The sequence below is a fragment of the Sceloporus occidentalis genome, unplaced genomic scaffold (genome assembly GCF_023333645.1).
Source record: "Sceloporus occidentalis isolate IW3139 unplaced genomic scaffold, rSceOcc1.0.p SCAF_1, whole genome shotgun sequence".
NCBI lineage: Eukaryota > Metazoa > Chordata > Lepidosauria > Squamata > Phrynosomatidae > Sceloporus > Sceloporus occidentalis.
The window spans coordinates 153095884-153114125 of record NW_028316981.1 but is presented as its reverse complement, the minus strand read 5'-3'; the positions used below and the strand labels follow the sequence as shown (position 1 = coordinate 153114125).

At 38.1% G+C, this 18242-nt stretch overlaps 1 protein-coding gene across 1 annotated transcript in view; it reads left to right on the top strand.

Moving 5' to 3' along the window:
- SUZ12 (SUZ12 polycomb repressive complex 2 subunit) overlaps positions 1–18242 on the top strand; it is a 52082-nt gene that overhangs the window by 10974 nt on the left and 22866 nt on the right. The window contains exons 4-7 of the mRNA XM_089478075.1: positions 2300–2368; positions 7643–7692; positions 12076–12161; positions 17889–18120. Coding sequence (XP_089334201.1) covers positions 2300–2368; positions 7643–7692; positions 12076–12161; positions 17889–18120 — 437 coding nt within the window. The remainder of the gene's footprint in view (positions 1–2299; positions 2369–7642; positions 7693–12075; positions 12162–17888; positions 18121–18242) is intronic.

The window sequence follows — 18242 nt, the reverse complement described above, 5'->3', positions numbered from 1 at the left end:
GTTTTATGTTAATTTTATAGTTTGGGAGGGAGGGTTAGGTCAGGGTTTTGTGAGTTTAATTGTTTTTATATTGTGTATCATAAACTCTGTTGTTACCCGCCTCAATCCCCAAACGGAAGAGGCGGGATATAAATAAATATTTTATTATTATTTATTTTATTGTTGTTGTTGCCTTTCAAAGCCCTCCATGGACTGGCTCCTCCTTACTTATCTGACCTTCTTTCTCCTTACATTCCTACTTGTACCCTCCGCTCTGGTAGTCAAGGTCTCCTGTCCCAGCGTAGGATTGCCACTGCCCCCTCCCGGATTCGTCCCTTCTCACTTGCTGCCCTTACTCCTGGAACCTTCTTCCACCACGTGCACACCTCATCACTTCTCTACCCAGTTTTAAAATTGAGTTACACTATATTGTTTAGCGAAGCATTCCCAGGGGTGAGCCCCTCTCTGCCCCAGGATGCCTCGTTTTAACTATCCATTAAGAAGCCAAGCCCTCCCTCCAGTCCATCTGCCTTGGTCCAGGCATCGGAGGTAGGGAAGAACTGCTGGACCTGATCCCCTTCCCCACCACCACTCCCTTCTCCCTTTGTGTCGTGTCTTTTTAGATTGTAAGCCTGAGGGCAGGGAACCGCCTAATTAAAAGATTGTATGTACAGTGCTGTGTAAATTTACAGTGCTTTATAAATAAAGGTTAATAATAATAATAATAATAATAATAATAGAGAGTGCCCGTACAGACAGGCCAAAATAAAGCTGCTTCGGGTCACTTTGGAGATATGCTTTTTAAATTATGCATATGTCCTAAGAGGCCAGAAGCCATACCAAAGCCACGCTCCAGTCCTAAGGTCTGGACCACAGCTTCTGGCCTCTTAGGATGCATGCATCATTTAAACAGCATACCTCCAAAGTGACCCAAAGCAGCTTTATTTTGGCCTGTCTGAATGGGCCCTCCGTTGCTAGCAAAGCTACCTGATTTCCCATGAGAAATGGGCAGTGGGGGGGAGGGGACTTGTCCTGGATCACTTTTACCTTACTTAGCTTGACATTTTTAGAGGGGGGAAAATGACTAAAGTGTTGAAATTTCATTATATGTATTAAAAGTCTTGTACGCTCTTGTGGAGGCTGAATTCCAGTGCATTTTAAAAATTCACCATGGTCTTTCAGAAAGAAAGATTTACATTTTTGAGTGTGCTGTTATTTTCATCTACAGTGCTATTAAAACCTTTAAGAACCTTGTGGTTTTTTTACTTGTGTTCTTCATTTTATAGATTGTACTTTAGCTTTATTTGAAAATACTTCTTGCTGTTTTTTTAAAAAACAGGTTGACAGCAGCTCCCTGAGTGTAAATAATATAAATATACCCAGATTAGAAAATATTCATATTGCTACCATCTGAGATTGAAATATTTTAACATTTTTCAAAGTGTCTAGTATGTTATGATTTCTCAGTATGTAAGAGTGAAGGTACTAATGTTCTGAATCTTAAAAAACCTAAGTAATCTAAATCGTAAGAAACAATTTCTTACCATTCCGCATTTTTCATTGTTTTTGTCAGGCCAATACCAATTTTCTCACCTATTTCTAAATGTTTGAACCACCTCCTGATGCTGGATTTTGATGCTTCTGAAGATTTTGTTCTGAACCACCAAACCTGAATGTTAATTTTAATATGAAGAATTTTTGTTGCTAATGTTCACATGAGCTCTCAAAACAAAATAATGCTGAATTCAAATTATAGAAACCTAAAACGGAGATCGTAAATCACGATCTTCAAATCCATGGAATCTTTATCCATGGCTTCAACCACCCACAGCTTGAAAATATTCAAACAAATAACAATTCCAAAAAGTAAACGTAGATTTTGCCATTTTGTAGCAATTTTACTACCGCGTTGTATATAGTGGGACTTGAGCATCAACGGATTTTGGTATCCATGGGGGGCCCTGGAACCAAACCCCAGCGGATACCAAGAGCCCTCTTTACCCTTTTGTGTTTTCATGTTTTTGATGTGGGTGACAATAAAGTGCAGATAGGTACATTTTAATTATGTGTGTCCTTAAACCAAGAGTATAAATATTTAAAAACTAAATAGTTTTTTTTAAAAAAAATTGAAATGTTAAGGGTTGACTATTTCATAGTTAAAAACTAGGATTTCTTGTAAAATTTTGAAAGATCCCACTTTTTTGATGCCAGCGACTTTTCTAGATCTGCAAGAAAGTGTTGTTGGAAGAAATCTTTATGAAGCACAATTGTACTACATAGTGGAAATCAATGAAATTTCAGAAACCAACTTTTATTACAGGAAAACTTTCAGAGTAGACGGGATGCTGACGAAAGTAGAGAAAACAAAGGGAGAACACGACTTACAAAGGTAACATTCATTTTGTCAAGTAATATGTTTCAGTGTTTCAGTAACAATGTTTCAAATGCAGTTGATGCATAATGGGATTAAATATATCCATGTCAATAGAATTCTTACAGAAGTGACAAAATAAATGTTAGGCTGAAGATAATTTATATCTGCTATAATAAAACAAACTGAATTTTGCTAGAGGGGAATGTGTGTTTCTGTTTGTTCATTCTCTGGTGAACTTATGCTTTAGCAGATTTTAACTTAATGAAACACGTTAGCGTTATCTGTAGGCAAGATGCCTACACATAAGCAGGTTTCTGAGTGTATTCACTTTCTGAATAGGAAGTAAACATTCAGATTGGAACCAATGGTTGATTTGTTTATTTTCATTTTTTTATTTTTGGAATTTCATTGATTTCCATTATATAGTCCAATCACCCTTTACTTTTAATTGTATTGAAATGAGCTTTTACTCTGCTGTTGTATTGCAAATGGGAGTGTGATTCCTCATTTACCATTTTAGGTTATGTGTTGCCACATTATATTGTTGGAAGAAGGCACTGTTGTATTGTCATGCTAGTTACTGAATGTTACAAGTTTGATGTAGTCTTTGAAATCACAGACTTTTATTTCAGGATTGCTTCTGGATCTGGTCTTAATCCTGGTTGCTCAGGTGACAGCAGAAGGGACAGTTGACTATGCCAAACCTTTGTCAGAAAGTCTTCACAGAGTTCCTGGTATCGACAGGAATATATATTTGTTGCAAAATGTCTCCATGTATTTGAGATTCTGCAGGGAAAAATCACTGCCTGCTTTATCTCTAAGTAGTTTACAAATAGGTAACAAAACCACTAAAGCAAAATACAGAATTATTTGAGAAACTGGTGCCTGTCTTTGGTTATCAGAGCACTTTGTAAATTTTTACCATAAGTTTGAAGTGAAAAATTTGGTTGTTTTCACCCATAACCCCTTATTAGACAGGCATACAAAACAGAATGCTTTTAAAGAATGGCTTGGGGTACTGTATTGTTTTAATTGTATTTTAAGCATTTTTATTTTTTTAAAGTATTTGATATTTTAGCATTGAATTTGTTTTAATTATTGTAGTAGTTTAATCCTATTTTAATGTACTATTTTTGTATGTTTTTAACTATGGTTTGTTTTTTAATGCTGTAAGCTGCCCTTAGTCCCAGTCCTGGGAGAAGGGCAGGATATAAATAAAACAATAATGATGAGGATGGCGATGATGAAGTTAGGAGGTCACTAGTACAGTGGTGCCTCGGGTTACGAAATTAATTCGTTCCGCTGTCAATTTCGTAACCCGAAAGGCTTTCGCAAGCCGAATCCCCATAGGCGCTAATGGGGAAAAGCCGCTTTTTGGTGCGAAATCGCGCCGAAAAGCACCAAAAGTTTTTTCGTAACCCGAAAAAACTTTCTTAACCCGAAACAGTTTTTTTAAATTATTTTTTTTCGTATCCTGAAAATTTCGTAACCTGGGTAATTCGTATCCCGAGGTACCACTGTACTACGTTGTTTTTGTATCAACAGCTGACAGCTGTTGAAATCACAGTCTTTCAGGAGTGTTTGTGGATCTGGGATAGGTCTTGCATGCCCATGTTGGAGGTTTGCAGCAGCTACACCCAGCTCTTTAGAAAGCAGATTGGACTGTGGTGATGCTTGGTTTAGTTACGTTATATTTTCAGTATGTTCACTATGGATCTGCCTTTGAAAAGTGTTCTGAAACTTGTAAAAAAAAGGTAGTGGAGCTGTTTGTTAACTGGATTTTTGGAAGCTTATGTTACACCATTGCTGAAGCAGGTGCATTGACTCCCATTTTGGACCCAATTCAAAGTGCTAATGGTGACCCTGAAAGTACATACACAGTTTGAGGCAATGAGGTGACATGAAGCACCAGCTTTTCCAGTTTGAGCCTAGTTTGACTAAATTGATTTGGCTCTGTAACTTATACTTTGTGTTTGTGCCTGGGAAGCAAGTTGGTCTTTCATATCATGATCTCCTTTTGCTCTAGAATTTCCTTACTTAAAATAAAGCTTTTCTTTAAGATCCTCTGCCTCTTGCACTCCTTTTTCACATTCCTTAGCTTGGCCCAGTTCTTCCTTATAATTGGCAAGGAAAGTACCAGTGCAATTCCCCAGCAACACCTTGATGTGTTGATAAGGTGGGTTAATTGAGTCATCAAGTGGTGATAGTGAATTCTTTAGATAAAAGGTGGACTCAAGGGGTCCCATCCAGCTCAGCAAAAGAATGGCATCAGTAGAGATCCTCCTTACATGCTACAGAATCATGGTTAAGTAAGGCCAAAGAGAATCTTTCAGTGACTCCTTCTAGACTCAGGAATTTACTATACCCAGGTTCTTTTCACTAGTCCATGATTTTAATTTAATTTTTTTGGCCATGAAGATCTTGCTTTTAAGGAGGGCTGCCATTCGTTAGTGATTTTAGTGATCTCATGTGTAACAGATTTTTACTGCTGTTATTGTGAGCTGTTTTGGGTCTCATACTGGGAGAAAAGTGAGATATGCATTAAATAAATAACAGTATATAATAATAATTGTTCCGGTTTCTTGAATTTTTTTTTACTCTGCTTCTTCTTTAAAATAATGTGTTACAGTTTTATTTTATCTTTATGTGCTTTTCATTCCAATTTCCTTTTCCTTGTTAGCAATTATAATCTTTTCATAAAAGTCTAATATAAACCAGTGTTGGTCAGAGTGGTGTTCCACAGACTGGACTGCCCTATGAGCCCTCAGCTGTTGATCTATTAAGATATTTTCCAGGAAACAAACAAACCCAGTTAAGGTGCTGTCCCCCTACATCAGGTAGCTTAAAAACCCTGATACAAAGGTTTTTAACAAACTGGTTTATTTTATTTTTTAAAAAATGTTTGTTTAAAATTCTTAGCTTAACATTATCACTTTGCTGCTCTTTAATTGAATTCGTGATTTTTTTTTTAAAATCGGACATGTTGCGTGAAGGTTTCTTTTACATCAAAATAAAACACTATGAATCAATGGCTATGTGCTATACTGCTTAAAGTCAAATACCTAAACATAGCACAATAGAAGTCTATTGTATAGTGTACATGATAAGTCGTGAAATTTTCTCATCATAGATATTAGTAGATTGCCAAAACCTCAGGATGAAATATCATGTACAGGTTGAGTCTCCCTTGTCTAAAATTAATTTGTGTTTTGTCTACACCTTGTACTCATAGCCTGAAGGTAATTTTATAAATAATACTTTTAATAATTTTGTGCATGAAACAAACCATTGTAAAGGTTCTCAGCCACTCATGGGGATAATTTTAATTTTGGAGTACTGGTATTTTGAATTTTGGAATTCTGGATAAGGGATATTCCAGTATCTCAATACTATTACACACTCCACTTGCTTGACTTTAGGGGGAAAAACTTTGATTAGCTTTCTGATAATGACTAAATGTCTTCACCTGCCAAATAAAGCAGGGACAGATTTCATTCAAGATCACTTAACAAAACCAACCAACCATTTGGCTAATAAGTATTATTCTTTGCTTTGGAATTTACTGGGCCTGTTCAAGCAGTAGTTTGACCCACCATAGTCTCAGAGGGAGGAACAGATTATGGGTTAAGGAAAGCTTTCCTGATTCTGACTATAGGCCTCTCATAGCAGCCAGGTGGATGCTTCTAGTAAGCTACTAGATAGGTGTAAAAGCAATTACTCCTTCTTTCTCCCTCCTGCCCCAATTATGGATGCACTAGCATGCCACCTTAGAAGAGAAGCTTCATGTAGCCATGGTGGCTAGTAACAATTGCTCTAACCGTATGTCTAATTTGCCCTTTAAACTTTATCTAAAGGTTAAACTGCATTTTTACGCAAGTTATGATCCTTTAAATTAGTATCCATTGTGTCATAGGAAGATGGGAGAAACGTGTTACCACTTTTGTAGCAGTTTATAAAATGATGCATGCTATGAAAGTTGAAACAGATTTTTCCCATTTTATATGCCTGAGACCAGGTTAGACAATTTATGTTGCATAAATGTTAGTGCATATGATAGCTGTTTATAAAATTAGAATGCTTTTAAAGATTTGCATGAGTATGGAAAACAGAATATTAATTTCAATAAATTCTTATTTCTAATTAAAATTCTGTGATGCAAAAATGTTGGATTACCCTACCAGATTGTGTGGCAGCTGAAGTAACCCAAAGCAGCTTTATTTTTGCCTTGACCTGTCTGTTTGGGCCCTAACTTAAAACACTTCAACCAGTAAAGTAATAAATATATCTGTCTGTCTTGCTTTATTTTTAAAATGTGTCTTGTTAGCTTTTAGGAGGGGAACTGGAAAAACATTTCACAGTCAGTTGGAAGACAACATGAAATGAAATCAAGCCACTTGTAGGGAAGGGAGAACATAACATAATTTTGGTTTTCCTACAAAAAAAGCTCTGCCCTCCCTTAGAACTTACACCAAGATTATGGCTCTTTGTACCACATTAGTAATTTTTTTTTACTAATTGTTGAATTTTTGCATTACAGCATGTTTCATTGGTATTTGGAAGATTATGTGCTTAAGTCTAGCCTTTCTTCTTGGAAGATTTTTTTACACATTTGTAATTTTTAAATGCTGCAAATTGACCTTGGTACTTTTACATTGGAATGGTACAGTGTAAATAACACTTGCTGTTATATTTCTGTTGAGGAAGGGATTCAAAGAACTCTCCACCACTGATCCAAATGTTTAAACAGATTCCTATCAAATGGTCTCATACCGGGAAGGACTGCCTTTTTTAAGATGGTGTTTTCCAAGTGTCTCTTACTGTAAAAACGCCACAATCCTCAGGCACCATTGACAGTTGACACCTGTAAAAGGACTTGTAGCTGTCATTTCTGTCTTTCTGTCAAGAACTAGTGCCTGGTCTAGGAAAACCCCAAGGACTCTTAGGTCGCCTTATTCTTCAGCCAGCAACATTCACTTTTTGTGTAAATTAAGCTAACAAGGAGTAATTATAGGATAAAGGTGAGGAACTGGTCAGTTATACTTCAGTTATACTTGCTGACTGTGTTAAGGACAAGAATTTAATAATTTTGCTTATTGTATTACTGTAGCAGTTAAGATGTAACTGTTTTTATTGCTGGCCCCTTCTCATTGATGTTATGTTTTTATGATGTTTTTGAGTGCTCTGTTTGTAGATGCACATAGACTCTTTTAGAAATTATTAATAAAATGTCATACGTACAAAATGTCATATATACAAAAAATAAATATGTGTTTTATTTTGTTTATTTAGTTTGTCTGCTCATCTACAACTCACCTTTACTGGTTTCTTCCATAAAAATGGTATGTATAGCATCCACTTTTTTTTTGCAGTGCCAATTACTGACAAATGTCATTAGTTTCATAGTTAAAGTATGAGGCTAAAACAGTGTAAAAGGCAAACTTGGGTCCTATATAAGGAAACGGTGATATATAAATCAAATAAATAAATAAATGAGAAAAAATTGCCTTGCCTTTTTGCTCATTACACTGGCCTGTAATGGGCAAAAAGGCAATTTTACTCATTTATTATCTTTAGTGTTTGAAGTTAAGATGAAAGTTGATTAAATAACATATAAAATGATTTGCTTTTCTCCCAATAAATTGCATGGATCTTAGTAGTTGTTACTGGTTCAAAATCCTGTAAACACATTTAGAAAATATGGTGGCATTTTTACGGAATTAGTGGCAATCTTGTACATTCTTTTTGCATACATATGGAACATTCAGAATTATAAGTCATAGAACAGGGGTAGGCAACCTGCAGCCCGCGGGCCGGATGCGGCCCGGCGAGGCCTTGGGACTGGCCCCAGCCCGGTCCTGCCACTGATTGCCGCCAGGGCCTTTGGCCTCTCGTGCGCAGGGGCAATTGTCTATAGAAGCCTCAGAAACATGCATTTATATTAACATTTTTTTAAAAAATCAGCAATTTTTTTCATGTGTCCTCCACTTTTTAAAAAAGTATCCACCATTTGAAAATTTGGTTCTACATTTGTCCCGGTTTATTTATTTATTTAATTTTAATTTTTTTAAAAAAAAATTTAATTATTTATTTTTTGGCTTCGGCCCCCCAGTTGTCTGAGGGACAGCAACCCGGCCCCCGGCTCAAAACGGTTGCCTACCCCTGTCATAGAACATGTCCCAACTGAAGTACTAAGACAGTGATGGATTAATATGATGTTATAGAGGCGTTACAAACCGCCGCTTTGAGGCGGTCTCCCGGCGCTGCTGTTTGCTCTGTGAGGGAGCCGCCGCAGCCAAACTGCGCGACTCCCTTACGGAGCAAAAAGGAAGCTCCAAAATGGAGCTTCTTCTGGCAGCACGCTCATGACGCCGCGAGGTGCCAATGGCGCACTCGCAACGTCATTAGCGCCGCACGACGTGCAGTGTCCGTTACGTCAAGATGGCAGCGGCCGTATGGAACGGCCGCCACCATTTGTTATGGACAGAGTCTGAAACAGGAATAGGGGCGTCTGGAAGAGACGCCCCTTTTTTAAACTGGGACGTTCTGAGGACATCCCAAGTGGCGGTTTGTAACCCGCCATAACTGTGTCATGAAAAAAATGTGTTCTACAGAGTGTGAGTATTCCCTCTTCATGGGAAGCTTCTAATGTCAAACTTTTTGGGTGATCTCATTTTGAGTACAAAGAATGTTTCAGCTACCTTGCCTTCAGTGCCTTTGCCATTTCTCCAATTACTAATTTTAGCAAGACCATCTTATCATCTAGTACCATGAAGTTTTTCTAGTTCGCAAGCAGAGGAATGCTTTCATTTTCTGTCACTGAACAACGTGCCCAATAATTGTTCATTGGCTGCAATTTTGTACCAATGAAATACAACATCCTTCATAAGCTCATTTTCCATTGGACAATGATGTCATCAGGGTCAGGTTTCCAAAAGGTCTTTGTGCCCTGAGGGAATGCAATGGACACAAATAATGCTGGATCTTCAATAATTAGACCTGTCTTCTTGCATGTCAGATTAGTGCTTTTTGAGCGGTTAACACCAGACGTTAAGACTTCTGACACCACAGGTTTCTGTTGACTTTTGCTTATCTGTGCCTCCTTTGTTGCATCTTTTTTAGGAATATTGTGTATTCCTCTGGTTTAGGTCACCATTGTATACAGATAGTTCAAGGTTTAGTGATTGCTTCTGGTCATTTTAGCATAAAACTTCTTGTCAGAGGTTGCACTGCCGTGAATGAATCCTGAACTGGAGAAAAGGCATGATATAATAATAATAACAAGCCTTTTCTTTATGAAGTATATAGTAGGTTATTTTCTATGTTGGAAGTATCAAGTAGAAAGTAATGATGAACATAAAGTGAAGCCAGACCTTTGTTGGCAGTGTTATGCAGGCGGAGCTCATCAAGACTGAAAGATAATGAAACAGCAATGAGTGCTGTATAGTGAATGTACATCTGTTATGCCATTAAAAAAAATATCCAGTTAGGTGCAATGCAGGAAACGTGTACAGAATGTAGGTGTCGTCATATTACTTAAAGTCAGTAGCATCATTGGGGGTGCGGACCACACCGGGTGACACCCCAGATAGTGGTGACACCCAGTCACCCTGCTGCTTCTTGCCACAGCCCGGTTTTCATCAGAGGAGAACTGGATCATGGCAAGGAGCCAGATGAAGAGTGTGGCAAGCAGAATGGGCAGTACATCTTCAAAGAGGTGTTGAGAGGCCAGGCTCAGCCTTGCCAAGCGCGAGCACATCCCTCCCCCCCCCTTGCTGTGGCCTGGTTTCCCTCTGAGAAAAACCAAGCTGTGGCAAGAAGGGTCGGGGGTCCTTTCCACACTTCCTTCCAGAAGTTCCTCCCCTTCCACTTTGGAAAGCCCACCTCTTCCTCTTTGGAAACCTTGCCCTCTGCACCGGGTGACACTAGAGAAAGGTACGCCTCTGCTTATAGTGGAGATATGAAAGAAGTGTGGCTTGTCTCAAAATTGTTGATGTCCTTACAATTCCACCTCATCTCTTTTCAGTTCCATTAGGCCATTCCTGGGCTGCCCTTATGAGATTGTAAAATAAATGTCATAGAAACATTTCTGTAACTTTGGTTTATCAGCCTATTTTGGTACTGTAAAGCTAATGCTAATTTTTGTAAAGCTGCCTACAAATATCATATAAAAACAAAATTTTAATTGTACACAATAACAATAAATGTGAACGTGAGTGGCTAGTTTTCACGGTGGTACACTAATGTGTAATGTTCTGAGACCTAGGTTTTTGAATTCAGAACACATTTTCATAAAGAAACATTTCACTGCACTGCTTCCTCAGTTTTAGAAGAATGATCTGGTCTCCCATTCAAATGGTACAAAGGATATGGAAGTGCCATATGTGAGGGACATCAGTAGTCCAGATACTTAACATATTTTATCTTTATCTATAAACTGGCTTTCCTTTTGTTGAGAGAGAGGGAGGAGATTATTTTGGAGAGCAGCTAGTGGAGGTCTGTATTTCTGTTGCTTAACTACAACAGCATCAAATGGCTATTGTAATAATAATAATAATAATAATAATAATAATAATTTGTTTTATTTATATACCGCTATTCCAAAGATCATAGCGGAGAACAGCAAGTAAGCTAATTAGCAAGTAAGCTAATTTGCCCCCAACAGTCTGGGTATTCATTTTAGCGACCTCGGAAGGATGCAAGCCTGAGTTGAGCTTGGGCCCTTTTGCTGGTCTTGAACTCGCAACCTTGTGGTTTCGAGTGAATGGCTGCAGTACAGGCATTTAACCACTGCGCCACCAGGGCTCCATATTGTAGTTTGCTTATGGGCTGTACAGTCAGCACCTGTAAATTCTTTTAATTATGACTTAGCTGAATGGTACTCCCTTTCAAAGTTTTTGTCATGTACTCTTAACTACCAATGACAGAAACTTTGTACTAGTTTATTTATACAACATTTTCTGTTATACAAAAATAAAACGAAATATATTTATTCTCTTTTTATAAGGACTTGGAAATGAGGCAGATTTAAAATTTAGAAACAAGCCTAGGTATTCTGTCCTGGTAACTGAATGTTTTTGTCAGCAGAAGTGGTGGATTGCAGGGGGCCTGGCACTAAAATCTGATCTGGGTGAAATAAAATATATAAAATATTTTGATGAAAGATTTCACCGTTAGTGATCTAACCCCTCTAATTCAATTGGGACATCTCCAGACAGGCACCACTGCCTCTCCACTCTGTTAAATGTTATTGTACGTACATAGATGCTGTGACCACAATGAATAAATACTTATGCACAAGTGAACATATGCTGTGCGCCCTTGCTATCTGCAGAGGATCTGTTCCGGATCCCCCCGTGGATACTAAAAAATGTGGGATGTTCTTCTCAATGGGCATGAGCTCCTGCTTGCTCCACCACATGCACATGCGCCCATTCAGAAAGCCAGTGCTTGCTGTCCACGGAAGCAAGCTCACGCTTGGTGCGGATGCAATGTAATTGCACTAGTGCATTTGCCTCTTGCTCATAAATGGAAACTGCAAGTGTGGTGCCTGGTTTGAGCAGGTCCGGGACAAGATGCCAGGACAAGAGGGATCTTTGACCAGTTCACAAAGACTGGATGAGCATCCCAGATCATAGCATTTCATTGTTCTCCCAGTCACAATTAATAAAATTGCTGCTTTCCTCAGTATTTTAAACCATTCCTCCCTTTTGGGGCTCTTTCAGATAAGCCATTGCAAAATTCAGAAAATGAACAAAGTTCTGTAAACCTGGAAGTACTGCTTGTAAAAGTCTGCCACAAGAAACGAAAGGTAAGTTAAATCCTAGCAAAATACAACAATTTGTGCCAAGCAAAGTTGTGATGTAAAAGAAATGTGTAGTTGAAACTGAAATGCTCTTCCATGGTAAGCTGATAACTAGTGCTATATTCTTAAGCTTTCTGTCTTTTATCTTTTATTTAGAATTTCTTATTTAAAAGTAATCCAGAGCTGATGGTTTTGATGAAACCCAATTACCTATAAATTACAGCCTGTTACAGCTGTTCTCTTTTCATTTTGCTTTAAGAGTTTGCTCAAATTTGGCAGATTTTGGCTGAAACCCTAAAAGATGAGGGGCCACTAAAGGTGGGAGGAATGCAGGGATTCTTGCATCTTTTGGTTTTTATCCCCCCCCCCCCCATGTTCCCCCCACTTTCAAAACTGCTCTTTGTTCACAGAAGGCAGAAGTGGTGTATTTCAAGGTTTAGTATTTTTAAAGTGGTTTTTCTTTAAGGCCAAAAATTGGAAGAAGTATAACTTCAGGCAACAGTGTTCCTTGTAAGGCCAGGGATCTTCAGACACCTTCACTATGCAGCTGCCAAATTGTATTCAGTCTTCCTCCAACGTTGGAGCTGAGTTTGATGGTGGAGTTGCTTGAAAACTGCTTGGCGATCCCCACCCATGTCTGCAGAATGGAGAGGAAAGCATGATACTCACCATATTTGACTCAGAGAGGAACACCTCACTTGTTATAGCTTGGTTATACACCAGTTTCATTTCTAAATCAAAATTATTATTTTTTAGAAAGCAAAAGCAGATTAAATTAGTTGGGTGTATACACACACACACACACCCTGTATATATTATATGTCTATGTGTTTCCAAATGCGCACATATAAATAAATGCCTTTTATTCAATAGTCATTCATCAGATAGTATTGCATTCTTGTTACCAATTTATGTATTGTAAAATATTTATTTAAAATATTTACAGTATGTACAACTTTTATATACATCACAAGCTTATAAATAAAATAAATTAAAAACATTTGAAAAATTAAAAACAGTATAAAATCATTTAAAACAGTTTAAAAGTATTTTATTTATTTATTTACTGTATTTAAACCCCCGCTTTTCAGCCAGTGAGGCCAGATGAGCAGCTTACAGATAGTTAGACATTTCCCTGCCCTCAGGCTTACAATCTAAAAAAGACATGACACAAAAGGAGAAGGGAACGGCGGTGGGGAAGGGGAATATGTGCAGTGGTTCTTCTCTCCCTCCGAGGCTGGATGATGTCAGATGGCAAATAAGACCTGATGGAGGTGGCTGTCCTTTCTCTCCCTCTGAGGCTGGATGATGTCAGATGGCAAAAAAGTACATTAAAAAAGTATTTTAAACAACAACAATTTAAACAAATCCAAGCAGTTTAAAATAATGCAACGGTAATTTTTGGCAAAAGTGGCATGCCCTAAAGGCTTTTATAGCAGTTCATGCTTTAGCCTGGCATCAGAATATTGTGAGAACTGTGGGGCTGAGTTCTGAGTGGATAGATGATAGATTCTGAAGGATGATAAGAGTGGTGTGTATTATGAAGACCCAGATAAATGAGCTAGGAGGGAAGACCCGTCATAACTTTGTCCATAGAACTCTCAGTGCAGCACCAAGCTAACATTAGTTAGGTATTCTGTGTGGGAACAAGTAAGACGTTCTTGGCCCTCATAGAGTACCTACAGTAACTAATGTTAGCTTGGTGCTGCACTGAGAGTTCTGTGGACAAAGTTAGAACAGGTCTTCCCTCCTAGTTCATATATGTGGGTCTCCATAATACACACCACTCTTATCATCCATCACCATTGTCTGTGTTGGCTAAAGCTGATGAGAGTTGGAGTGAGTCATTCGGAAAATTCCATGTCCCCTACCTATTTGAAGCAGTTGGTCATTAACAGGACAGAATTCACAAGTGAGTCATGTCTCATTTCGATCTCAGATGGCACTGACATTTTCTTTGAGAGGAGGAGGGTCATCTCCCCCTTCTAGTTTGAATATAGAGTATACAATCCTAGAATTAAAGAACTGTACTGTTGCAAGACACTCAAAAGGTAATTTAGTCCAGTCACCTGACGAAAATGCTGTTACAAGGCTGGTCCCATTCTAGTATGATGTTAAGTTCCAATTTTGAGAGAAAGGCAGGATATAAATATTGGATGAATGTAACAGTTGATGAGTTGCTAATTATGTTTTTCTCAAAAAAGAAAGTAGGGGAAATTCTATTATGTACCATACCAAGCTTGACTTATTTGAGTATAACTGAAAGAAATTGGCAGCATAAGCTTTTGTAGACTTCATTCTACTTCCTCAGATGCATTTAGGAAGTAGACTGAAGTCTACTAAAGGTCATCCTGCCAATTTCTTTCTTTAAGTTAGTCTCAAAAGTACTATAAGATCTCTACATAATTTATTCTAAAGACTAACACGGCTATATCTTTGAATTCTACCCTTATTTGAGTAGGCTACAGCTTCTAAGTTCCAGTTATAACATGTTCATTATGTTTATTTTTATATTTGAAAATCATTTGGCTCTCCAGTCTCCATATATGGGGATGGACATTTGTATGTGGTTTAATTACCATTGCTGCCCAGGCTGTGCAGAGGTCACCCAGTTAAAGAGTTGATTTAATACCTAGACCCTGGTTCTTCCCCTAGCTTTTGCCTTTGTCTAGCTCCTTGTGGTCTCAATTATCTTTCTGTTTCAGTTTATATCTGTTATTTCACCTTAACTTTATTATCTTTTGGACTTTATTTAGTCTTTCTCACCATCTTATTCTAAAAAAAAACTTTGTTTCTTCCTTTTCCTTGTTTTCAGTCTTTTGCCTTTACTTGTTCTCTTTTGGAGTTTTTTCTTGGCATGGCTTCAGTAGGAAGGTTGACCTCCAGATTGTCTTCTAAGAGGCTTCAGAGGATACCAGTTCATCATATTAAAATTGTAAAAGACACCTGCACAATCCTTTGAAAGCCATTTGGATCATCATAAAACCATTTCTCATTCCTCAGCAGGGAGCACCCTACTATCCCTTGAATTAGAGGTTCCAAGTAGTTAGAGGAAATTATTAATCTCAGTGCTTCTATACTCAGTTAAACCAGCATCTCTGTGGTGTTTGAGGCAAATTTTGGAGATTATAGAGAAGCAGAGGGATTAGCAAAATTTGGCAGATGGAAGCATGGAGAATAAGGGTTGTGGGAGTCAGCATTGACAGTGGTGCCACAGATGCTCTGAAACAGAGTAGTCAGGCTTCTTCCCACCTTTAAGAAAATTAATTTTAATCCATGAGGCATCCTAAACAGAGCACCAGTAGATGGATCTGTTTTTGTGTTTTCTTAGTACTGTGAAGAGGAAGATCAGCTTTCCCCCTAAGGTCTCATACCTTAATGGAAGTGAATAAAGGGAATGAGGGCAATGGGTTGGAGATATGTGTCTGCATATGCTAATGGACCTGTCTGTGAAAGAAGAGGAAGAGTGGCCCAGTTGACCTCATGAGGAAGAATCAAGCAGAAACTGTATATTCTAGTTAAACTTCGCAAATATCTTCCATGTATTTCAGATGCCACCAGGGATTCCTTCACTGTGGCAGTGGTAGTGGCAAGGGGATCGGTTTGGTTAGAGCAGGGGATTGGTCATATGCATTCTTGACAAAAGTTAGCCATAGTTCCCTTTTACGAATTCTTGTCTCTTTGGTGAAGGTGTTGTCAAGGTTATATAAATTGAAAAAAAGATGAAAAGAAGATCATGCTTTTGTTGTAGAGGTGGGAAGACAACCACAGCAATGTTCTTTGATTCATTCTTCCCTACAGAGGATTTTTATGTTCTCAAGACTGAAGAATTTTAAAGCCTGTTTTGTCCCATTCCCAATTCCAATCTAGGTCTCAGGGTGGGTCATCTTATAATTCTGGTTCTGGGACCAGTCTTCCAGAACCAAAACAAATAACTTCTGAGTAATGTGCCCTGGTGGTGCAGCAGTGGTTAAATGCCTGTATTGCAGCCACTCACTCACAAACCATAAGGTTGTGAGTAATACCAGCCAGGGCTCAAACTTGACTCAGGCTTGCATTCTTTTAAGGTCGCTAAAATGAGTACCCAGCTTGTTGGTGGCAATTAACTTACGGTTGTAAACCACTTAGTGACTGCTTAGGTGGTATGAAGCGGCATATAAATGAAGCTGCTATTGCTATTGCTATTCCCCTCCAGTGAGAAGCTTGACAAAAGTCTTCAATAAGTCTGTGGTTCCTAAAAGTCCAAAGTAGTGCTCCAAAGGATTCAGTCATTTCCTCAGAAAGCAGAATAATTTCATCATCCATCTCAGTGTCCTCCATAAAAAAGGGCAAATAGTTCATCAAGCCATGCAGCATCTCATAGACATGGGGTCAGTTAATCTGTTCCCCATTGACTCAGTCCATTTCTGGAGACCTACTTTTACTACCAAGTGTTTTTTTGAGAGGAGCGTTTGCTTCTTATTCCTTTAGTGGTTTGCCATTTTCCAGATCAGGCAGGGTTGCATCCTTTCACCCTATCTGTTCAACTTGTATACCGAAAAGATAATGCGAAGAGCAGGCTTCGACCTGGAGCAACTATTAAGAAAGATCAAAGAAGGAAGGGCAGAGGGAGGCTTACTGCTCAACATAAAACAAAAGTAATGACCATGGAAGATCTACACAGATTCAACCTAGACAATGAAAAAATTGAAATAGTAAAAGAGTTCCCTTACCTTGGTCAAAAATTGATCAGAATTAGGACTGCAGTAAAAAAATAAGAAGACTAGGAATGCAGAAGGCAGTTATGAAAGAATTAGAAAAGATTTTTTTTATTGTAGTCTCTGTTTTGATTAATGACCAAGCCAAGGTATGGAAATCTTTTACTATCTCATTGGCTTCATTGTCCACTTTAAAGTTATATAAATAATCTGTGATCATTATTTTTATTAATGTTCATCTGTAACCCTGCCTTTGTACTTTCTTTCTTGACTTTCTTCCATAGCTGTTCCAAGTCTTTGCTGTTTTCTACTAGTAATATGATGTCATATGCATATATTAAATTAATGTTCTTTCCGCCAATTATTTTCTTTGTGTCTAACCCAGTAAGCCTAGTCAAGTTTGACAGCATTGTCTGTTAGTATTTCCCTGGAAACCATCTTCGTGGACAACTACCTGTTTTGCTCTATCAGCACTTCCTAGATGCTATTAATTGGATAAATGTGTTTCTCTGGAAGTGGCTTTCAAGAAAGGAACACTTCAGCAAGTTCTTTCAGTCGTCCCATGCAGGCTTGCGTCAGAGTTGGCACCCTTCTGGTGCCATATTCTAGCGTGGGTTTATCCAGTATCCTGGATGTCTCCTTTGCCTTGTTCAAAAGATGGTATGTTGAGAACTTACCATGAGTGTTCAGTCCTGTATGTCTCCACACACACCCTCTTCAGTGGCATCTATTCAGTTATCTAGTTTGTGCCAACACTTTTGAAATCTTAGGATACCCCTTTTTTGTTCTGTTCATGTTTTCTTTAGTTTGGCTACAAGAAGTGGAAAAGTGTCAGAGTTCTAGATATTAAATCAAGCCTTTTTCAGTCATGTGTCTTTAGCCTAGCAGTGGCAGGATTTAACCCATGGGTAAATATTAACAACCAAGAAAGTGCATTCATTGTAAATTCCCAATATAAAAGTTGCATAGACAGTGCTGCTTTGATTTCATTCCAGTGTTGAAAATATTAAACATGTGTTTTTTTGTTTGTTTGTAGGATGTTAGTTGTCCCATAAGGCAAGTACCCACTGGTAAAAAGCAAGTACCTTTGAATCCAGATCTCAACCAAATGAAACCAGGCAACTTTCCATCACTTGCAGTTTCCAGCAATGAATTTGAACCTAGTAACAGCCATATGGTGAAGTCCTACTCATTATTATTCAGAGTAACTCGTCCAGGAAGAAGAGAATTTAATGGGATGATAAATGGTGAAACAAATGAAAACATTGGTAAGTAGTCATGAAGGCTATTCATTTACTCATTTCAAATTACAAGGAAAATCAGGATGCTGTTGAAAGAAAGACAGAAAACAAATAACTTAATGTATCACTGTCCGTTGCATAAAAATATT